General features: G+C 42.7%; 2 protein-coding genes across 8 annotated transcripts in view; both read right to left on the reverse strand.

Moving 5' to 3' along the window:
* oxtra (oxytocin receptor a) overlaps positions 1-24,549 on the reverse strand; it is a 460,437-nt gene that overhangs the window by 182,269 nt on the left and 253,619 nt on the right. The gene's annotated exons all lie outside the window — the stretch shown is intronic.
* LOC109916383 (protein SSUH2 homolog) overlaps positions 1-24,549 on the reverse strand; it is a 49,209-nt gene that overhangs the window by 3,616 nt on the left and 21,044 nt on the right. For all 7 annotated transcript variants that reach the window (XM_048606330.1, XM_048606335.1, XM_048606328.1 and 4 more), the window contains 7 exons: positions 22,455-22,515; positions 17,494-17,618; positions 15,299-15,361; positions 12,984-13,069; positions 7,725-7,817; positions 3,822-3,927; positions 3,020-3,127 (listed from right to left, as the gene is read on the reverse strand). In XM_048606330.1, the coding sequence (XP_048462287.1) occupies positions 3,020-3,127; positions 3,822-3,927; positions 7,725-7,817; positions 12,984-13,069; positions 15,299-15,361; positions 17,494-17,618; positions 22,455-22,515 (642 nt within the window). The remainder of the gene's footprint in view (positions 1-3,019; positions 3,128-3,821; positions 3,928-7,724; positions 7,818-12,983; positions 13,070-15,298; positions 15,362-17,493; positions 17,619-22,454; positions 22,516-24,549) is intronic.

Here is a 24,549-nt window from a genome sequence, read left to right on the forward strand (position 1 = left end):
AGTGTGTGTGCGTGTGAGGGAGAGAGTGTGTGTGTGTGAGGGAGAGAGAGAGAGAGTGTATGTGTGTGTGTGTGTTTGGGAGAGAGAGTGTGTGAGGGAGAGAGAGTGTGTGTGTGTGTGTGAAGGAGAGAATGTGTGTGTGTGTGAGGGAGAGAGAGAGAAAGTGTGTGTGTGTGTGTGTGTGTGTGTGTGTGTGTGCCCTTGTCCTTCTAGATGCCAGAGTTTGTGGATATAGAAGGTGCTGTCTAAGGAGCCTTGGTGAATTGCATTGCAGTGAATATTGAAAATGAATGAGGTGCCAATTAAGTATGTTGCTTTGTCCTGGATGGTGTCAAGCTTCTTGAATGTTGTTGGAGTTGCACTCATCCAGACAAGTGGGGAATAGCTCATCGTATATGGAGCTTTAATTTTTTTTTTTAAATTCATTGACGGGATGTAGGTGTCACTGATTACACCAGCATTTATTGTCCAGAGGGCGGTTAAGAGTCAACCACATTGCTGTGGGCCTGGAGTCACATGTAGGCCAGATTGGATCAAGTCAGCAGATTTCCTCCCCGAAAGAACATTAGTGAACCAGATGGGGTTTTCCAAAAATTCGCAGTGGTCACATGGCTACCACTGGCTATTTCTTAAATTCCAGATTTTTACTGAATTCAAATTTTACCATATACTATAGTGGGATTTGAACCGATGTTCAGAGAACATTAGTCTGGGGTTCCGGATTACTAGCCAGGGACATTACCACTATGCCTCCCCCATATTAATTTATTAATAATTTAATTAATTCCATAATTCATTAAATATCAGCTCGGTGTTAATTGTATATTTCGTTTTACCTGTTGTTATGAGGTAATAAAATCTATTATCTCCAAATAAACAAAAGTGGTTTTGCCAAAGATTTGTGAGCACTCAAGTAGTTTGGTAACAATATTGTCACATGCGTAAATAATCCTCATCTCGTCACACTGTCATGTCACTACCAATGTTCCCCCTATTATCTGTTTACTGTGTACTGTGTCATTGCTTCAGATGTCAGATCAGTCTTCCTGGGAGTCAACCCAAGGAAAGTGACAGGCCCAGATGGTGTCCCCGGCCGAGCACTCAGATCCTGTGTGGACAAACTGGTGGAGATATTCACCGACATCATCAACTTCTCCCTGCCACAAGCTGAAGTCCCCACCTGCTTCAGGAAGACCACCGTCATCCCCGTACCCAGGAAAGCACATGCAGTGAGCCTTAATGACTACCACCCAGTGGTTCTGACCTCCTCAATAATCATGAAGTGCTTTGACAGACTGACCATAGCGCATGTCAAATCCAGTCTCCCTCCCAGCCTGCCTTGATCCCCTGCAATTTGCTGACCGACGCAACAGGTCAGCATTTCCCTAGCCCTGCACTCATCCCTGGAACATCTGGACAACAAGGACACCTTTGTCAGACTCCTGCTCATCGCCTACAGCTCTGCCTTCAACACTATTATCCCCTCCAGATTGTTCTCAAAACTCCGAGACCTTGGTCTCAGCTCCACCCTCTGCAATTGGATCCTCAGCTTTCTGACCCACAGACCGCAATCAGTGAAGATAGACAACTGCACCTCCTCCACGATAACACTCAACTCTGGAGCCCCCCTAAGGATGCATCCTCAGCCCCTTATTGCATTCCCTATGCATCTACGACAGTGTTGCTAAATTCCTAATGAATGCCATCTACAAGTTCACTGATGATACCACAGTAGTGGGACAGATATCTAACAATGAATCAAAATACAGAAAGGAGACAGAGGGCTTGGTGACATCTTGCAATGAGAACAGCCTCTCTCTCAATGTCGGCAAAACTAAAGAACCGATCATTGACTTCAGAAAGAAAGGAGGAGAACACACCCAGATTTACATCAACAGAACTGAGGTTGAGAGAGTGAAGAGTACCAAGTTCCTTAGAGTGACGATAACCGACGACCTGTCCTGGATTTCCCACGTAGATGCGACAGTCAAGAAGGCACAACAACGCCTCTTCTTCCTCAGTTGGCTCAGGAAATTTGGCATGTCCATAAGGTCCCTCGCCAAATTCTACAGATGCACCATTGAAAGCATACTGTCCGGGTGCATAACGGCCTGCTATGGCAACTGCTCTTCACAAGACCGTAAGAAACTACAGAAGGTGGTGTGCACAGCCCAGACCATCACGGAAGCCAACCTTCCATCCACGGACTCCACTTACACGGCTCACTGCTGTGGAAAGGCGGCCAACACCATCAAAGACCCATCCCACCCCTGTAATGATCTCCTACAACCTCTTCTGCCAGGCAGAAGATACAGAAGCCTGAACACACGCACCAGCAGGTTCAGGAACAGCTTCTTCCCGTCATTATCAGACTGTTGAATGGACTCTCTAGCCTCAAATAACATTGATCTTGCTAACGTTGATCTCGCCTCGTGCATGCCCTGTGCAATGTAAACTGTATGTCTCTGTCTAAGTCTTTTTGATCCGTACATCCTTTGCTTACTATGATCTGCCTGTATGGCTTGTAAACAAAGCTTTTCATTGTATTTTGGTACTCCTGACTATAAATAAATTAATCAGTCAATTGGTTGCATGGCGTGGTACCTTTAGAGCTGTGAATGTTACAGGGAATATTGCTTGTGTTTATTCCCTATACGGTCCATCCCCCCAACTGCTATCCACTTGCATAGCTTACAGGAAAAAGCGGCCACCATTTAGCCATTTTTTGGCCACTTAGACATGTGTGATGGGTGGCGTATGCACAGATAGAGCAGTGAGCACCATACTGCGGCTATTTCACAAGCAAACCTACTGAGTTGTCCATGGTAAAGACTGGAGACTAGCACAATTTGTTCACTTTCCTAAGGTTGCGGCTAAAAAAGCTCATCTCTCTTGCTCCTGCTTTTCACTTAACCAAACAAGAGTTAAATTCTGATAAAATCAACATAGCAAAAGGTTAACTGAGTATATCCAGCAATGACTGTTTCTTATTTCCACCAGTCGCAGCTTTGCTCCTCACCTGTTGGATTATGCGTGAGATTTTGCCAAACTGAGTCCAATGCTCCTGGATCCCCTGTTGCGACATCTGGTTAATCCTGGGATCTGGAAAGGTCATTAATGGATGCACCTAGCACATAAGGAGGAAATTTGGGGATAAGGCAGAGCTAAGTTGTGAATATTCAGTCGCAGAATGTACAGATTGTTAAAGTTGCTAAAGGTTCTAAAACCATATATACCCTGGTGTTTTGGCAAAATGACTCCTGAAGGTGATTTATTGGTTACATCAAGAGAAATCCTACAAACGGATACACTTTAACTCACTCTCCCCATGATTTAGTGCCTCAGAAGAGAAAAATTTGCAAGAAACCACGGTGGCTCAGTAGATTGGAGGTTGGAAGGGGAGACAGGGAGGACGGGAAGGAGTGGGGTTTCAATTTAGACTTTTGGGTGATCAGTTGACCATCTGCAAAGAGGTCCCCATGTTTGAAGACCCGCCTTCTAAATTTGTGAAGCCTGCTGTAGGCCCCTAACCAGTTGCAATCATGGAAATCAGAGGGAGAGGATGGCGTCGCAGATGGCAGTGACCCAAGTTATTTTTGTCAACTCTGATGAAGCACTTATCCTCTTCCAGGTCACACAAAAACAATTTGACACTCACCTTTGGCAGCTATCTTTAGCTCCATCACGAATGGAATTGGTCAGAACGTGCAAGATTGTTTCAGGTCTGACCTTAAATGGCAGTAAAGGGTTTATTTCTGACAATATGAGCCCGATTTTCAAATTAACAAGCTGTTGAATCTCACGGCTATTTAGTACCTTACCTGAAACTGTTGGTCACTGAAGAGCTGGTGCCCAGTGACTTTGCTGAGCAACTTGATAGGTAATCCACATTGCTGATCGATAACTTGTTCAAATTTGTGGTTTTCCCTGTTTAAGAAGTAGTGAGAAAGGGCATTCCTTCAGTTGTGCATTCAAAATGTATCTTGCTCTTATGTTTCCTCGTTCAAAATCTGAAATGCATTTCACTGGGTTCCTCAGTAAGGCTTTGTTCTGTTTTAATTAAGTATCTGTCTTTCTGTACAAATATGTTCCAATTGCTTTGCAACATGTGGAAGGTGGTATCATCAGAACAGACACAGAGATGGAGGAACTAGGAGAATTGAAATGTGGTCAAGGTCTCTTATAGCAAACATGGATTGGCTGCCTGGTGAGTGTGCATCAATGGTCTTTCAAGATTGACAGGATGTGCTGAGTGGCATCCCATAGGGCTCTGCACTGGGGCCTCAACCTTTTACAATTTACATCAAAGACTTACATGAGGGAAGCGGTAGCTAAATTTACAGACAACGTAAAGATAGACAGGAAAGTATCTTGTGAAGTAGTCGTAAGGAGTTTGCAAATAAATATAGATGGATCTATAGGTACTCACAGCTCAAAAGGAGACCATTCAGTCCATCATGTCTGTGCCAGTCAACAAATATCTAACTACACTAATGCCATTTTCCAGCTCTCAGCCCATAGCTCCGGAAGAGATGAGTGTGCAAGTGATTATCTAAATAGTGCTTAAATGTTACAAGAGCTTCTGATTTGACCCCACCATTCCAGGAGGTGACGTCCAGATTCTCACCAACTTTACATGAAAACATTTCTCCTCATATCTCCTCTTAGTCTTCAACCCCTTACCTTAAACCTATGACACCTTAGTTACTGACCCTCCTGTTCATAGAGAAAGTGCCGTCCTCTCCAGCTCTATCTATGCCTCTCATAATCTTATACACCTCTATCAGGTCCACTCTCAACCTTCTCTGCTCCAAGGAAAACAATCCCAGCCGATCTGATTTTTCCACATAGCTCAGACTATCAAGTCCTCACAGCATCCTGGTAAATCTCATCTGTGCCATCTCTACTGAAATCACATCCTTCCCTAAAATGTGGTGACCACACACAATATTCCAGTTGTGACCTAACCAGCATTTTATACAGCTCCAGCATAACCTCCCCGCCCTTATATGTTATGCCTTGGCTAATAAAGGCAAGTATTCCATATGCCTTCTTAACCACCTTATCTATGTGTCCTGCTACCTTCAAGGATCTGTGGATATGGATCTTCAGTCCTTTCCAGGGTCCTGCCATTCACAGTGTAAACCCTTGTCCTGCTAGCCCTTCTCATGTGCATCACTTCACACCTTTCCAGGTTGAATTCCATTTGCCACTGCTCTGCACAGCTGACTAGTCTGTTGATCTCTTCCTGCAGTTTAAGGCTGTCCTCCACACCCGACCAATTTTCAAATGTCATTTGCAAAGTTCTTGATCATAACCCTCCATTTAAGTCCAAATTATTAATGTGCACCATAAACAGCAAGGTCCCAGCACTAAGCCCTGTGGAAACCTCACTGGAAACAATTTCTAGTTACAAAAGTGTCCCTCTAACATCACTCTCTGCTTCCTGTGTCTCAGCCAATTTTGGATTCAACATGCCACTTTGCTTTGGATTCCATGAGGTCTTACTTTCTTGACCAGACTGCCCCGAAAAACCACATCAGAAGCTTTGCTTGTGTCTATGTAGACCACATCAAATGCTCATCATCACTTCTGGTTACCTCCAAAAAATATTTGCATAAATTTGTCAAACATTACCTTCCTTTATCAAATCCATGCTGGCAACCCTGATCAATCTGTACATCTCCAAGTGCTGACAAATTCTGTCCTTCAGACTTCTGTCTAATAATCTCCCCACCACTGAAGTTAGACTGACTGGCCTATAACTTCATGGTCTGTCACTTCCTCCCTTTATTAATAATGGGACAACATCAGCAGTCCTCCGATCCTCTGGCACCTCAACTGTGGCCAGATGGGATTTAAAAATTACTGCCAGGGCCTCAGAGATCTCCTCCCTTTCTCCGTCAACAGCCTGAGATACGTCTCATCTGGGCCTGTGGGTTTATCCACTTGCATGGCTGCTAAACACGTGAGTACATCCTATCTCTGTTAATTTCTTCCAGCATTTCACAAAACTCCACCCTTCTATATCTGTACTCTCCGTTTCCATTGTGAAGACTGATGCAACATATTTATTGAGGATTGTGCTCATGTCTGTTGGTGGGGAAGATAAGTTGAACGAGTGGACAAAATCTGGCAGATGGAATATACTGTGGGAAAATGTGTGGTTGTTCACGTTGGCAGAAATAATAGGAAAGCAAGATATGACCTGAATGGAGAAAGGCTGCAGCCTTTCAAAGTGCAGAGGGCTCCTCATGCTCTGGTACATGAGTCACAAAATGTTAGTATGCAGGTCCAGCGCGTGACCAAGATGCTATAGTTTATTATGAGAGGTATTGAAAGCAAAATTGAGAATATTTTGTGTCAGTTATACAGAACATTGTTGAGACCACATTTTGAATACTGTGTGGAGTTTTGGTCTCCTTATTTTAAAGAAGGCATGGAGATGAACCGGAGGTGGTTCAGAGGAGGTTTACTAGATTGATGCATGGAATGGGTGAGTTGTTTTAAATGGAAATGTTGGACAGACTGGATTTGTTTCCACTGCTGGTTAAAAGAGTGAGGGGGGGTAACTTGATTAAGGTATAAAGGATCCTGAAAGGTATTGACAATTAACTTGACTAGGAAAGGATGTGTCCTTTTGTGGTTAGCCCAGAACTAGGGAATAATGTTTTAAATGAGTGTTGCCCTTTTACAACACAGATGAGAAAGGGCTTTTCTGGTCCAGTGGTAGTGTCTCTAACTTTGAGCCAGAAGGCCCAGGTTCAAGTCCCACCTTTGCCAGAGATATGTCATAGCATCTCTGAATACGTTGATTAAAAAACTGTCAAGTATAGTGTGACAATGCTACAGCTTTAAGAGGTGTATTTTGTCCTTTTTGTTTTTCAGAGAGATTGGGACAGAGGTGGTGAGAAGTCTGCTTCAAAGCCCATAAATTAAACAGTTTGTGAGGCCTCAGGTTTTTTTGCCCGAAGTTGTAACAATAGAAGCAGACTGAATGAGTGAGGTCAGGCTCCTTCAGAATCAGGATTTTTCATTTTAGTTTTTCAGTAGCAGTTGCTGGGGTCTTGAAGCTGGACTTGGAAAGTGCAGTACATCTTTCCTTCTCTCTCTCAGAGTTTTCTCTTGATGTTTTTGCTCCTGGACTGGAGAATTGCATTTGAGACAATCTATTTTACTGATTTTGCCTTTGCCAGGGGTGTGTTTAGGGTATGTTACTATACTGGAGCAGTTACCACTTAGTAGTTAAATAATCTATTATTCTGTTAGGTTTTCCAATAGAGTTAAGCTATTCGAATTTCTTCTTTCTTTTGATGTATTTTAACTAAAGTGTTTGAATAAAGCGTGTTTTCCTTCAAGACTGATAGTTTGACCAATTGAACTGCATCTGGGACATAATGCCTGGCACTTGCCTTTAAAATAAGAAAATGTTAGGGTCTAGGCTAATTTCTTAATATGTTCTGAGGGAATTTGGAGTGGTCCATAACAACAGAGGTGAGAAGGAATCTCTTCTCTCAATGGTTTGTGTGACATTGGAATTCATTCCCTTTGAAGGTGGTAGAAATGGGGTTATTGAATATTTTTAAAGCTGAGGAAGATAGATGAGAATGTGGATTTGAAACAGAAAAAGATCAGCCATGATATTACTGAATGGTGGAACAGGCTTGAGGCTTACTAAGACTCCTATTTCAGATGTTAGTACATATGTAAGAAATAGAACTTACCATTTTACTGTCAATTGAATGTAGAAAAACAACCTTCCTTGGCCCCGGCAAACACTGCACACCTGACAACCATATCCAGAGCAGTGTTGACACCTAGAGGTAAATCCAAAATCATCATATATATGCCCAGATTCTTGACTCAAATGCACTAACCTTTTGGGATAAATCGCTGAATGTTAACTAAACTGATGTAAGAGACTGCAACATTTAAGTACAAATTATGTGTATAGTTCTCGTTTTCCCAATATTGTCCATTAGTTTTCATAGCATTGCACTAGAATCAGGCCACATTTACAAAACTGGTCACACCCGCAACATAACCATATCACCATCACCACTGCTGGGGGCATTCTTCCAACTGTAACTGTTTGCAGGCTTTCAAGAAGGCCCCAGTTGGGCACAGCTGACACCAGTAAGTGTTGTGAATGGGTCTGAAAGGGTTAATATCTGGGACTGATAGATTAGCACCTCCCACTGTGATGATGTTTTCTGACTCCTGAGAGCTGGAATGATCAAAGAGGAGAATGGTTATATCCACAACAAGCCTGCAGTTTGTGGTTACAGCACTCAGTTGGCTTTGAAAGGTTATATTTTTTTTTAACCAAAATCAAAGTAATTGAATACTGTATCCCGATCGAACTGGAGACTAGTTGTGTATGATTCATTCAATCATTTTCAGTGACTTAGGATACTCAAATGTGATAGTTTGCACTGCACTGCTTTATTCTTTTTTTTCGTCTTATTTTGTTTTTACAACTACTACCATACAGCAGTAGTGCTTGTTATTGTGTGTGTGTGGGTCTGTGTGTGTGTGTGTGTGTCTGTGCCTGTGTCTGTGTGTCTATGCGCGAGACAGTGAAAACACCAGCTGTGTACATAGGTTTATTGACATTCCACCACCAGGAAAAAAACACCCGTGCAACCAAGGAACCAGTGACAAGCAGAGCCCTGGCAGGGGCAACACTTCTTTCATCTTTCATGGGATGAGGACGTCGCTGGCTAGGGCAGCATTTATTGCCCATCCCTAATTGCCCAGAAGGCTGTTAAGAGTCAATCTGGAGTCACATGTAGGCCAGACCAGGTAAGGATGGCAGTTTCCTTCCCTAAAGGACATTAGTGAACCAGTTGGGTTTTTCCTGACAATCAACGATGGATTCATGGTTATCATTAGATTCTTAATTCCAGATTTTTCCTTATAGAATTTCAAATTCTACCATCTGTGGTGGCGGGATTTGAAACTTAGTCCCCAGAACATCATTGAGTCTTTGGACTAACAGGCCAGCATTAATACCACTAGACCATTGCCAACCTAGATGTGCAATGTAACAGTAGAAACAGGCAAACTATAAAATGTAATTGAAAAAATATTGCTTCAAAAAAGATTCTTTAAGAGTATTTAAGAGTGGTTACTTGGTGAAGTGGATTAATCTAGCTGAAACAGAGTTCAGTACTAAAAGTGAATACTTCCCTAGGGAAATGACCCTTGTCATTCACATTATCCATACCCATCATGATTTTATAAACCTCGATAAGGTCACCCCCTCAACCTCCCTAAGCTCCAGTGAAAAAAAGTCCCAGCCTTTCCAGTCTATTTTTATATCTCAAACCCTCCATTCCTGGCAACATCCTGGTAAATCTTTTCCGAACCCTCTCCAGCTTAATAAAATCCTTCCTATAACAGGGAGACCAGAACTGCACACAGTACTCCAGAAGAGGCCTCACAAACATCCTGTACAACATCAACATGATATCCCAACGCCTATACTCAAAGATAGTAACACCTACGCTCAATTCGCACTAAACAACTGCACCTCCCAGTCGCAAACCATTTCAACTCCCCCTCCCATTCCTCAGACGACATGTCCATCCTGGGCCTCCTGCAGTGCCACAATGATGCCAGGTTGCAGGAACAGCACCTCATATTTTGCTTGGGAACCCTGCAGCCCAATGGTATCAATGTGGATTTCACAAGCTTCAAAATCTCCCCTCCCCCAACTGCATCCCAAAACCAGCCCAGTTTGTCCCCGCCTCCCCAACCTGTCCTTCCTCCCACCTATTCCCTCCTCCTACCTATCCCCTCCTCCCACCTCAAGCCCTACCCCTATCTCCCACCTACTAGCCTCATCTCGCCCCCTTGACCTGTCCGTCCTCCCTAGACTGACCTATCTCCTCCCTAACTCCCCACCTACACTCCCCTTTACTGGCTCCATCCCCGCCTCTTTGACCTGTCTGTCTCCTCTCCACCTATCTTCTCCTTTATCCGTCTTCTATCTGCCTCCCCCTCTCTCCCTATTTATTTCAGAACCCCCTTCCCCACCCCCATTTCTGAAGAAGGGTCTAGGCCCGAAACGTCAGCTTTCCTGCTCCTCTGATGCTGCTTGGCCTGCTGTGTTCATCCAGCTCTACACCTTGTTATCTCCTATACTCAAAGGACTGGGTCAAAGTTCGGTCAAATCAATTTTCAATTTAAGTTCAACATAGCTTCTTTGTTTTTCAATTCTACCCTTCTAGAGAAAAACCTCAACACTTTTTTTTAACATTCTTATTAATCTATGCTGTAACATTTAGTTACTTGTATCCTCAGATGCCCCGAACCCATACCCATACCTAGGGTTTTGACGTCCTCATTATTCCTACCAGAACGAGTCATCTCACCTCCACCTGTACTGAAGGCCATTTCCCAATCACATGTTTGCAAATTGTATTCTACCTGTATTTTCTTTTAGTACCCTTCTGTATTAACTTACACCCACCTACACCAGTTTCGTGTCATTCACAAGTTTTGAAATTGTACTTCTGATTTCTGCATCCAAGCCATTTAGTTAAGTGGTGAACTGCAGTGCTCCTAGCACTAATTCTTGTGGAACGTTATTTCCTATCAATTGGAAAACTGAGTAACTATTTACCCCTCGTCTCTGCTTCAGGTTTGGTCAGCAGCTTGCCTTCTATTGTGCCAGTTAACTTTTAATTGGCCATATAATTAGTTTTATATATTCACAGAATATATAATTTGCTTAATTTGTTCATTAAGCACTGAATTAATTCCAGTAAGCTAATAATTTGGGGCATATTATTGATGCAGCCATGTTTTTAATTGCATTTCAGATGATTGTACAATTCATTACATTTCTTCTAGAGCTGCATGAGACATTTCATTCCAATATTTATTGCACAATGCGCATTTTGCTTGGGGACAGTGCAACATAGGGCACTGGGCTGGGTATGTGCCTGTGATTCTTCACACACTTCTCAATTATATCAGAGCAGCAGTCACCAACAGAAGATGCTGGAACAGGGCAAAGGTATGAGGAATCAGATCTACTCAAATCAGATCCTTCACAATCTTTCTTCTAATTAATACACTCTTGCTTCTTTTAATCGGGGAAACAATAAAAGTCGATGGTGTTGCTCATAATGGGCTTTGCATGAAAACATTGAATTAGCCACACGAGTGTTTTTACTAGCGTTAGATAATAGTTTTAAAAAAAGAGCCAGAAACAGCCGCGGTGATTTTGGAGGTGGGAAGGCCGCTCAGTTGTGTGTAATAGCACTTCAGAGTATGGTGAGAAAAGATGATGGGGGTCCTTACGGCCTTGTGATGATGCCCTGACAGGAGGCCCAGATTCGAATCCCATCTGCTCCAAAAGTGTATAATAACATCTCTGAACAGGTAGGTTAGGAAAAATAATGTTTAAAAAAGTTGATGATATAGAACTGAATAAGGGCCTATGTGCACAGATTATAATGATTCCTTTGCACAAAACTTTGGATGTCAGTGAGTGTGAACAGGGTGGTTTGCAAATGGTAGCTGTGCTATGATATGGGTCTCACGATGTTAATCTCTGTTCAGCTCAAATCCAGCACAACTAAAAGGAATAGAATATGCTGCACAGCAATTGGTACTGTGCACAACATGGGAGCAAATTGGCTTTCAGTAAAACGTCTTTTCAGTCAAAATGTCATTATATATTTTTGTAGGTGAAGTGACGCAGTGGGTGTCAGACACCTGAGACTCTCTGTACAGAAACCTGATTCCCAGAACGTACAGCTGTTCACTAGACGCTGGGCTACAACATGAAGCAAAAGATCTCATAAACAGTACATTTGGGTTATAAAGTCTCAGCGTATTAACAGACAGTGTATTATACTCCATAAAGGCACATGGTAAGGGTGGAATTGGAACCAATCAAAATATATTTCTGAGATATAGGCATCACTGGCTAAGCCATCATTTGTAGCTCAATCTGAATTGCCCTTGACAAGCTGATGAGCTGCCTTCTTGAATTGCTGCAGCCCTTGCCATATAATGCTATTACAAACAGAGTTCCAGGCGACACTGAAAGAACGCCGATATGATTTCTAGTCAGGATGATCTGTGACCTGGAGGGGAACTTGCTCGTGCTGCTAGCATCTGCTGCCTTTGTGCTTCGAGGTGATCAAGGTTGTGGGTCTGGAAGGTGCTGATAAAAGGGTCTTTGCGGGTCGCTGCAGTATATCTTGTAGATGGTACATACTGCTGCCACTGTGCATCAATGGTGAGAGGAATGAATGTTGAAGTTGCTGGATGGAGTGCCAAAGAAGCAGGCTGCTTTGTCCTTAAAGGTGTCAAGCCTTTTGAGTGTTGCTGGAGATGCACCCATACAGGCAAATGGAGCGTATCCATCATACTCTACACTTATGCCTTGTAAGTGATGGATGGGCTCTAGGAAGACAAGAAGCAAGTTACTATAGAATTCCTAGCCTCTGGCCAGGTCTTGTAGCTGCTGCATTTATATGATTTGTACAGGTCCGTTTCTGGTCAATGGTAACCCCAAGGTTGATTCAGTGATGGTTATGCCTTGAATGTCAAGTGGAAATCATTAAATTATCTCTTGTTTGAGCTTGTCATTGCATGTCACTGATATTACTTGTCACTAATCAGCTCATATGTTGTCCAGGTCTGGAGGCATATGGACACTGTGTGCTTCATGAATGATGCTGAACATTGTGCAATCATCAGTGAACATTCCACTTCTGACCTTATGATGGAGGGAAGGTCATTGATGAAGCAGCTGAAGATGGTTAGGCCCAGGACACTTTTTTGTAGACATTTATACCCAGAAATAAAATGTAGACAACTTCTATCTCTTCTTATCAATAAGGGTTAAAAGTGAATCCCCCAGTTACTATTAACCACACATTGTTGATGTACAAGTAATAACCAGCTCTGTTTTGTAGACTGGCTTTTACATTTTTAAGAACACGATGCTACATCCTTACCTTTCCATCCCACTGCCCATGCAATGATTACATCTGTCCTCACCGCCAAACCGAGAGCCTTTACCATGACAAATCCAGCATTTCACCTGTGGCAGCAAAATGGCTCAGGGTTACTTGAATATATTTCACAAAATTACCATCCCAATTGCACCCGTGGATTGATGTGTGAAAGACTCTATTTAAGAAGGAAGTCTGCTCCTGGGTTTAGGTGGAGACTAAACCTTGTCACCTCATTCCCTTTCTCCCACTCCATTCAACTATTCAACATCAGAGCGATCTTTCAACTGCCCATTATAATTGAAAGGCTGTGGGCTTGTGTAGATCAGCTGGGTAAGCTACGGACCACTAGAGAGCTACTGTCACACGGGTTGTCAGGTTTGGCAAAGGAAAATAACACGCAACTTTTGCCAGGAATGGAGAGTTGTGATTGTGGAGAGTGTACAGTGAAAGCCAGAAAAGTAATTCAAAATTTACTTTTGCTGTGCCTCATTACCATCACCAGTTCTTCAAGTAGGGTCCTAATTGTAGATTTTTAAAAATCTCATTAGGTTTAATTTTCCTCATTAAAGTAAAATTGAAGAGGTCCTTTGACCCATCAGGTCTGTATTGACCTGTCTACACTTTTCCTACTTTCTTGGCCCATAGCTCTGAATGTTATGATTCTTTAAGTGTGCATCCACATACTTTAGAATAGGGCAGTCAGGCTAGCAAGTCCATTGTAAGGATGTTACCACTCCATTAACACTGAAAATGCTAGCTGTTGTTGGAATACACAACATAAGATACCAGGCACAATCACAGAGAATACTGGAGAAACTCTGCAGGTCTGGCAACACCTGTAGAGCGAGAGAAACAGAGCCTGGTATGACTCAAGATATCAGGCACCCTCCGCCACTTTGGCCACTCTTCATAGAAAAACTTTGACTGTGTCTGCAGGCAGTTTTACTATGAGTTATACTATAAATAAATCCTGCCTTTATTTGATATCCAGAAACATACATGCATTTTTGTCCAAAGTACACGCATGCAGTTTGTCATTTTGAAATACAGTAAAACTGCAGACTGCAGTGCAGAATTTGCTAATATATGCACCTGGAAATGTGAGGAACAATCCATTAATGCTCGTCGCTGAGTTAGATAGTGTTGCATTCTAAGTCCACTACAGAACTTGAACACACAATTTCATTGGCACGAGTGCTGTTTTGGGAGAATGCTCCACTGTCAGAGGTGCTGTCTTTTGGTGGAGATGTTGATCCATTCATCTTTCAAGATGACCATTTATATTGCTGTAGCAATATTCAAATAAGAGATGTGGAGTTCTCTCAGTGTCATTCGAAGCAACAATTTCTCTACCCTTGGAGTACAAAGTTAGGTTGGAGAGGCTGACTTTACTCTCCTTGGAGAAAAGGAGAAGAAAGTGAGCTTTGATGTGTGCAAGATTAGGACAGGTTTGGATAATGTTGACAAGGAAAGACTCATTAATTGGTTTTCTATTCTCATTGGCTAATGGTACAAGAACCAGGGGACACAATTGTAAGGTTTTGGACTAGAAAGAGGGAGGTAGGGGTGTGTGTGTGAGTTTGTGTGTGTGTGTTTATGTGTCTGTATGTGTGTATGTGTGTGTAAGAGTGTGTGTGTGTGTGTGTGTGTTTGTGTGTGTGTGTCGGGGTCTGTGTGTGTGTGTGTGTGTGTGTGTGAGTGTGAGTGTGTGTGTGTGTGAGAGAGAGAGTGCGTGTGTGAGAGAGTGTGTGTGTGTGAGTGTGTGTGTGGGTCTGTGTGTGCGTGTGTGTGAGGGTCTGTGTGTGTGTGTGTGTGTGTGTGTGCGCGCGCGAGGGTCTGTATGTGTGTGTGTGGGTCTGTGTGTGAGTGTGAGTGTGAGTGTGTTTGTGTGTAATTTGAGGAAGAGCTTTCTTTTAAGTGGCAAGTCATAATGACCTTGAACTTGCCACAACGATGGTGGATGCTGAAGTGTTGGGTGATTTCAAAAGGAAGTTGGATGGCTTCATGAAGAAGTTAAACTTGTAAAACTTCTCAGATAGAATGGGAGAATGGGACTGACTGGATTACTCTAAAGAGAGTAAACAGGACTGAATGGTCTCCTTCTGTGCTGTAAATGACTCCTCAGTACTAACTAAAGGAATCTCCAAATAAATGTAACTGGTCATTAACATTGTTGGCACCTCGCTGGGCATGGATAAGCTGCCATGTTTGCCAAAAGATAACACTTCAAAATATCATTCATTGAGAAGCTCGTTGGGAAGCTTGGAGATTACAAAAAGTTCAATATAAATGCAAATCTTTATTCATTTACTTACCCGTCCCGTTTGAAAACACTTATTGCATGGCACTTTACCCAAGCTCATACATCTGTGGCATCCCTGAAATAAATCATATTCGAACAAAGTGAATGTTGCCTCCCAGATCTTTACACATTAGAATTTTGCTGAAACTTCTAAAATGGGAGCTAGGCAGGAGGGTGATCTTGTCATCACCTTCTTCAACCCTCCTTTCATTTCCCAAAGGTGTGTGGTCTGTCCAGCTGAAGCGTGAATCTCAGACTGCATAACGCTTGGCCATGGATTTGAAATATTGCTGCTGGTGCCCACAGAAATGTACCCAACATAAAAATACCAACTGGCAATTGGGAGTCAAAGGGAAAACTGCAGACGAATGATACAAAGGGCTTTTCTCAAAGGGTTTCTCAAAATATAGATGATATGTGCTAGATTGGTCCAATGTAGCATCCAATATGGTGTCCATCATTCCTTTAGCAACAGTAACCATGGTTTCACTGGCATCTTAGAGTGTGGGTGATAAAGTGATCTATATAATGGCTTTTGACTGAGTTTAGATCCAGCCTGGACGTGTGTGACAGAAATCAGATGAAAAGTCTTCTGTCTCCTGAATTAGGAGATTACCAAATTTGGTCTTATTGTGAGCTCAGACCTTTGCCACATCACTGACTTAACTTTGCACTAAAGTGGACACCGTTCTCGAGGTAGGCTTTTAGGTGAAGTGGAACTGAGCCACATTGATTATCAGGGAGCATTCCTCTGGTGCTGGCACGCAGTCACACCAAAGTCAAGCCGATTTGATTCTCTATTGGCCGTTGGTTACAATGTGGGAGTGTACTCGTGGTACATGGGATGACTAAGTATGTCCCCTTCCCCATCATTCACATCCCCCAGTCTGTCCTACAGAAAAGAGCACAACCAAAAGAAGAGTTTTATAGAGAATGCCTGGGATTGGTGCTTTTTGGTATTTAATCTCACAAAGTAGTGCTGCTGGAAACCACAAAGTTTCCTGCATGAACTGTTTATTTACACCTTAATTTAGACACAGTTTTTCTTCACACCAGGTTTGATTTTCTATTCCCCCCCAAGGACTTGTGACTTAATCATGTGGCTCTAACATTACTGTTTACTTACCTTGTACGCTTCTGATGTTAACCCAATTATTGTACAGCTTTTGGTTCTCACTGTCGGATTCTGTGTCCTCCCTCTGAGGGCAGTTTGGAGTTGGGAGGGTGCCAGCTGTGTGGCTATATCATCTTCCTTCCTCTGCACACCTCCCCCCCTCTCCCGTTATGTATGAGTAGGAGGCTTTGCTGGCATTAACCTCTCTCATTCACCAAAACCTAAGACCTTTATGTGGGGATCCATACAGCCATAGAACACGGAAACAGATCCTTCGGTCCAACTAGTCCATGCTGACCATAATCCCAAACTAAACTAGTCGCACCTGCCTGTGCTTGACCCATATCCCTCCAAATGTTTCTTACTTATGTACTTATCTAAACATTGTAAACATTGTAACTTTATCTGCATCCACCACTTCCTCTGGAAGTTCAATCCACACACGAACCACTCAGTGGGACTGGTATTGGGAATGAGTCCCCGTAAAGCGTCATCCTCTTACCCATGCTGCCAACCATTCCCCTCACCTAATAACCCACAAATGTGCTCTCATTTGCCTGAGGTCCTTTGCTGATCCTGGGCCGATGGGGGTTTCTGGCAACTGTAAGGCTGCAAGCCTCTGATTGCCCACCAGCTTTCTTTTTGGTGAGGGGTATGGATTTCTGCCTCTTGGACACCCTGATCCTAGCGAAGGCCCACCTCCGGCCAACTAAATGCCCAATGGGACATTCATATAGCAAGGCTCCCTCAAAGCAAAGAAACAAGTTTAATTAGGTTGTGAAGAAATAACATAATTGGAAGCTTTCTTTTAGCCATTGTTAACTAACATGCAGCCATGACCCTTCTCTCTGTAACAGGCAGGGCCCCATGGACTACATCCACATGCCCTAGCTGCAATCAAATAACATGTTGTCACACATTAATGCCATTTGCCTTAATTGCTATCATCATTTGGAGTTAGGGAATGAGTTCTCATTATATTCATTCTATATAACACAGTACAGATCAGCTTTAACTTGACATAAACCTTGGGATTCAGTTTGCTGGGATATTCACGATGAACAATATCTGGCCTTTGTTCTGAGTTGCCATACCTTGATAGATGCAGTGTTTGGCACCTGTACCTTCTTTTTATTTTTCTCAAACATTTTTGGAATGTCAACCGGTACTTCCCAAGGAGGGGGAGGTGCTACAAGGCCATAATTATCGACAATCTGACCTAAAAAGGAAAGAGAGAGAGAGAGAGAGACAAACGTTACCTTTCTATTGCAACTGCAATTAACAAAAGGTCATTCCCCGCTGTTGTTTTAACAGTGCCACTATTTCAGCTAAGGATTCAGACTGGTGTGAATGAGACTCCGATGTGCTGGGGAAAATTTCGTTCTTCACCGTGAATGTTTTCAAAAATGGACGAGCTCTCTGGCTTAGCCCGTGGTGTCCCTTAATCTGACATTCAGAAATGCTGCTGGGGCAGAAATAGGATAATCTGTGGTTCATAGGGACATTCTTTGCAGAGCCAGCTGCAGATCCAAAAGAACTCCAAATTTGTCTTCAAATGAATCCAGTTTTCATTAGCAGGTTTTCCATGAGTTGCAGACTTTATACTTTTCAGGGGAAAGTCTAAACTGTCTGAAGTTCTTTGGAGTGGTAAGGTATCACTTTGAAGAGTCGAGGAACCCTTTTAGATAGAGGGGATTTAGATTCAGGGGAGGCGATGGCCAAGTGGTATTATCTTCAGGTCTGTGTCAATTGAGCCTTACAGCGTGGCAACAGGCCCTTCGGTCCAACCAGTTCATGCCAACCATAATCCCAAGCTAAACTAGTCCCACCTGCCTGTCCCTGGCCCATATCCCTCCAAACATTTATTATTCATGTACTTATCCAAATGTTTTTTAAATGTTGTAGCTGTACCTGCTTCCACTTCTTCTGGAACTTCATTCCATACACAAACCACTCTCTGTGTAAAAAAAATTGCCCTTCGTGTCGTTTCTAAATCTTTTCCCTCTCACCTTAAAAATATGTCCCTTAGTCTTGAAATCCCCCAGCCTGGAGAAGACACCTGCCATTCCCTTTATCTGTAACACTTATGATTTTATAAACCTCTACACAGTCACCCCGCAACCTCCTACTCTCCAGTGAAAAAAGTCCCAGCCTATCCAGCCTCTCCTTATAACTCAAACCCTCCATTCCCAGCAACATCCTGGTAAATCTCTACTGAACCGTCTCTAGCTTAATAATATCCTTCCTATAACAGGGCAACCAGAGCTGGACACAGTACTCCAGACCAGGCCTTACCAATGTCCTGTACAATCTCAGCAACTCATCACTCCACACTGCTTTTGATCCCCCACCCTCATCCATTTCTCTGTGCTGTCACCCCAACTTCACAGCCACAACTGGCTCCACCCCACCGACCCCCCAACTTAACCCAAACAGAACTGCACAAAACCAACTGGTGCACACCACTTTTAAACGAATATGAGCCAGTGCCGTGAGATTTCTATGCATTGCACACTTTATCTTGAAGATGGGACTGCATTAGAATAGCATGCAAATATATTACAATCTCAGGCTGGCCTGAAGTTTGATATGCCAGAAGCACATTGCTCAATTGTTATAGAATCTTAGCCTGCTGTCAGGAAATCAAGACCTTGTATCCTGTCTAATTCAGTCCCAAAACACAGTACTGTGTGTTTTCCAGGCTTGAGGCCTCTGTAAAAAATCACTCCACTAGGGGATAAAGGGAAGGTCGTTGGATTGATGTGATATAACAAATGGTGTTCTTCAGGGGTCTGTTCTTCGGCCCAAACTTTCTGCCGTACTCATTAATGTCTCAGATGAAGGGGCAACATAAGAAATTGGAACACCAGGAGGTCATTTGGCCCCTCAAGCCTGAACCACCATTCAAGAAGATCTTGGCTAATCTTCCCCAGATCTCAACTCCTTTCGTCTCGCTTCCCCCTGATATTTCAAAAATCTGTCTATGTCCTCCTTAAATACTTTCAGTGATCCAGCCTTAGCAACTCTCTGGGGTAGAGTATTCCAGATATTCACCGCCCTCTGGGAGAAAGAAATTCCCACACATCTCAGTTTTACGTGAGTGTCCTATCATTCTCTAACTGTGTCCCCTATTTCAAGACTCTCCCACTGATGGAAACATCTCAACATCCACCCTTGTATGTTTCAATAAGATCACCCCTCATTCTTCAAAATCTCTAACCAATAAAGGCCTAACCTGTTTAGTTGTTTTTGTTAACTGTTTCATCGCAGAAATCATCCTGGTGAATCTCATTTGAGCAGCCCCTAATACCAGTATATCTTTTTTTAAAAAATACAAGGACTAAAACTGTACATAGTACTCCAGATGTGGCCTCTATAGTATAGACCCTATATAGTTGTAACAAGAATTCTCTATTTTTAAAACTCTAGCAATTAAGGCCAAAATTCCATTTGCTTTTTCTTAATTCCAGTAACTCTAAGGTTTATGGTGTTCAGACAGGAAAGTCTAACTGGGGATTGCAACCAATCTTATTGAATACTGGAGCAGACTTGACGGGCTAAAGACCTACTCCTGTATCTAAGTCCTAAATTCCTAAGAATAGTGAGTAATATTTCTAAAATGTTGCTAATTCAGAGTTACAGTGCCAGTGGGAAAAGGACGTGGCAAAGTGGCATAGGTAGATTTAAAAAGTGGGCAGAACTCTGGCAGATCGAGCTGAATGTGTGCAAATGTGTGTTCATCTACTTTGGAACCAAGAAAGACACATTTGTGTATTTTCAATTCGCGAGAAACTAGTAAAAAAACGAACGAACTGCGGATGCTGTGAATCAGGAACAAAAATAGAAGTTGCTGGAAAAGCTCAGCAGCTCCGGCAGCTGAGAAAAAAAATCAAAATTAACATTTCAGGTCCGGTGACCCTTCCTCAGACCTGCTGAGCTTTTCCAGCAACTTCTGGTTTTGTGCGGGAGAAACTAATAAACTGGAGGGAATGGAGAGGTTAGGGATTCATCGCATATGAATTATTAAAAGCCAGGAGACAGTAAGCTATCAAAAAGACAATTAGGCCTCAAATGTGAAAGAGATTTGCTTCAGTTGTACAAAACCATTGTTTGTAAAAGTGAATGGCAACAGGCTATTTGACAGTAGACTGCATCACAGCTATGATCCTGGCTTATAGTTCCTCTCCCTGTCACAGGAATGCTGTAAATATTGAAGTGAGAAAGCGAAGACGGTGCTCATGATCACCACTTCTACACGAACCACGAGGTGTGTGAGAGATTTGTAGAGTGTGCACTTTCACAGGACTCTAGCGTCTTTCGGAAACAGCCCACAGGATCTCATGATCTTTAAAGAATGGTGACTGTTGTGTAGCCAAATGTGACAATGTGCACAGCAAATGATCATGAGATGAATGGTCTCTAAATTGGAAACACAGCAGCTATGAGAGAGTAGAGAATGAACAGGAAGACAACCAGTTTTATTTCAAGCACAAGAACTTGCCAGTAGACTCAACATCATTTGATTAAGCCATATGCAGTAGCACTTCATTCATTTTAATTTGTCCTGTTGATTCATATAGACAGCTGAGCTTTAGATGTTGGATCTCTGCTGGTGATGGTCACTTTCCATTACTTTATTTAAGATTCATAATAGTCCAGTTGAATAGCTTACTGACAAAATGAGCCTCAACGATTAGTAACAGCATGAGGAGCTCTCATTGTCACTTCTCCTTTCCCTGATGCAAGCACATTAAGGTCAGTTACACACTCCTACTGAGATCAGCTAACACAGTCAATGACAAGGATTATATCTTTTCCAATTTGGGGAGTTTAGCTATTCATTTAGGCTCGTTAGACCACCTTACAAATTGAAAATAGCCTTTGGATTCAAGACATGGGACTTTAAAGTAAATTTCTACTGGTGAAGTAGTTACTGGGTTAATCTGGTACTCATTACACCTGCAAACATTTGAACACAAATTTAGGCACTGACTTGCACTCACTGACACTACATTTTGGCTGTGTCAGTTTTCTTGAGCTGCCTGGAAGGTTTTTCTCTGTGAGGCCTGTAGTGAGATTTCTCACCGCATCATCTCGGTTTACCTCACAAACATCCCTGAGCTGGGTACCTGTCCCAATGCTCAAAGTGCCCTTGCAGCAGCATTTCAAAACCGAAAGAACTGCGGCATGCTGTAAATCAGGAACAAAAACAGAAGTTTCTAAGGAAGGGTCACTGGATCCGAAACGTTAACTCCGTTTTGTCTTCACAGATGCTGCCAGATCTGCTGAGCTTTTGCAGCAACTTCTGTTTTTGTTCCTTTGCCTGCCTAACTGTCTTTCTTTCTCCCTGTCTGGGATCATCTCCACTTATTTGCTTATTTGCCACCACACCTCTCAACCACCCAGTCTTCAGCATATATTCTACCTTTTCCTAACTGGTAATTGTTCTAAGAAGGGTCACTGGACCTGAAACATTAACTCGGCTTTCTCTCCACTGATGCTGCCAGACCTGCTGAGCTTTTCCAGCAACTTTTGATTTTGCAGCATTACAATGTCAGTTTGGCAGTGTGCCCTGTTTTGCAGCTTTAAAGTGCGGAAGCATCCTGCAGTTGGATCAGAGAGGTACCATGAGGGTTCTAAGATGCCAGGAGGTTGCAGATGCCAGCCTCTGTGGGTGAGAGGTGCATGTGGCTAGTGCCTCGGACAGTGCCCTGAGACGCTGTTGCCAAGTGACCAAGATGGAAGAGCAAGCAATGAACTGGAATCAGCAGGTACCCGCTTGGACTTTCATGTCTATCATTGGCCAGGTTGTGACGGGTCATAGAATAGGAAGCTGCATATTAATGAGGTGAGGTTTGCAGTTAACGAAGCTGTTATTCGGCATTGCGCCAATCCGTAGCGAGAATCTCCTGCTGTCGCCTGGAATTCTGTTTGAAAATGCAAAGAGTTGTCCTCAGCGTCAAGAAATGATGATCCCAAATTTCTCACTCTAGCCCACATTGTTCAGGGCCTTATAAGATCCTGCCCTAGGTTTCATGAAATGTGGCATACTCACTGCTGTAAGGTTCATTTTTCCATTCAGGTGATCTGGATTCAGTGAAGCTTTCCAGGCAATACTGAAATGAAAGAGGAAGTTAGCTGAATAACCAAAGTCTTCTAGTGTGTTTTATGAGCTCCATCTTGCAGTGCTACACAATACACAAAATGAGAAGGGCTACACAATGTATTCAGCCTGTGAGTGGCGAGTGTTTTATTCCAAGATAGCAATTCATCAGCAATTCTCACACAGTCTGAATTTTGGTTCAGAATTTGAGAACACAGGACAAAGTTCATGTGCTGAATGGATATACTGGGAAATCTATCGGAGAGCCAAAAGCTGGGCTTGAAACAAGCAGCTTCTCCAGGGGTCCACAAATGAAGTGAAAGTAGAAAGGGAAGATAAAAAGTCTTCTATATTTTTCATCCTTCTTCTCTTAAGGAGTGACCCTTCCTATGGTATAAATTCCCTTAAACCAGTGACCTGTGCTGAACATCGATTTACCAACCATGGCAATTCTCCAGCATCTTAATCTATAAAACAGCTTTGATTTTAACAGATCTCAATATCCAGTTTACATGTTACACGTTTCTCAGCTCTGTCCTCCAATCCTCGGATGGTTCGCAACTTTATTAAACCTCTTGTATATATAATTTGGATGTGAATATTGGAAGAATGTAAGTTTGCAGATGGGACCAAAATTGGTGGTGTGGGATGATGAAGAAGGTCATCTCAGAGTACAATGGGATCTAAATCAGATGGACTAATGGGCTGAGAAGTGGCAGATAGAGTCTAATTCAGATAAATGTGAGGTACTGCATTTTGGTAAAGCAATTCAGGGCAGGACTTATGCACTTAATGGTAAGTTCCTGGGGAGTGTTACCAATTAGAGTCCTTGGGGTAAAGATTCATAATTCCTTGAAAGTGGAGTCAGAGGTAGACAGAGTAGTGAAGAGGACATTTGGTACACTTGCCTTTATTGGTCAGTGCATTGAGTATAGAAGTTGGGAGGTCATGTTGTGTTTGTACAGGGCATTTGTTAGGCCACTTTTGGAATACTGCATTCTGGTCTCCCTGCTATAGGAAAGATGTTGTTAAACTTGAAAAGGTTCAGAAAAGATTTACAAGGATTTTGCCAGGGTTGGAGGGTTTGAGCTATGGGAAGAGGCTGAATAGGCTGGGGTATTTTCCCTGGAGCATCGGAGGCTGAGGTGCGACCTTATAGAGGTTTATAAAATCATGAGGGGGCATAGAGAGGGTGAATAGCCAAGGTCTTTTTCCCAGAGTAGGGGAGACCAAAACTAGAGGGCATAGGTTTAAGGTGAGAGGGAAAAGATATAAAAGGAGCCTAAGGGGCAATGTTTTCATGCAGAAGGTGATCCGTTAATGGAATGAGCTGCCAGAGGAAGTGGTGGAGGCTGGTACAATTACAACATTTAAAAGGCATCTGGATGGGTATATGAATAGGAAGAGTTTAGAGAGATATGGGTCAAATGCTGGCAAATGGGACTAGATTAATTTAAGATATGCGGTCGGCACAGATGAGTTGGACTCTCTCTAATCCCTTTGTTTTGTCTCTTTCCTTTACTCCCCTTATTCTCCCCCATATATTCCTTCCCTTATTGTGTATATTTTATGCCCTTTTTCAAGGGAGAAGTTTAAGGATTATCCCAACAACTATAGGCCAGTCATTTTAATCTTGGTTGTGGGAAAGTATTTAGAAATTATAGTTTGGGACATCTGGATAAGTATGGATTAATTAAGTAAAGTCAACAGTGAAGCAAATCATGTTTAATTAACATGGTTTGAACGAAAAGATGGAGTTCTGTTGAAACTGCAATGTGGCGATTTGGGTAAAGCCAAGCAAAGTGTAACAGGTCAATGGAATTCAATTTGAGAGCCAACAGAAGTACAGAAGATTTCATCAAGGTGATAAACAAATAAGAGAAGGAAAGAGGAGCTGTGAGAAAAGACTAGCAGCTAACATAAAGGGGAATCCCAAAGTCTTCTAAAGGCAAATAAACAATGAGAGAGTGATTCAAAGAGGCGTAGGGCCGATCAGAGACCAAAAAGGGGATTTACACACGGAGGTTGGGTACATGGCTGTGGTATT

Source organism: Rhincodon typus, chromosome 16, assembly GCF_021869965.1.
Source record: "Rhincodon typus isolate 14 chromosome 16, sRhiTyp1.1, whole genome shotgun sequence".
Classification (NCBI taxonomy): domain Eukaryota; kingdom Metazoa; phylum Chordata; class Chondrichthyes; order Orectolobiformes; family Rhincodontidae; genus Rhincodon; species Rhincodon typus.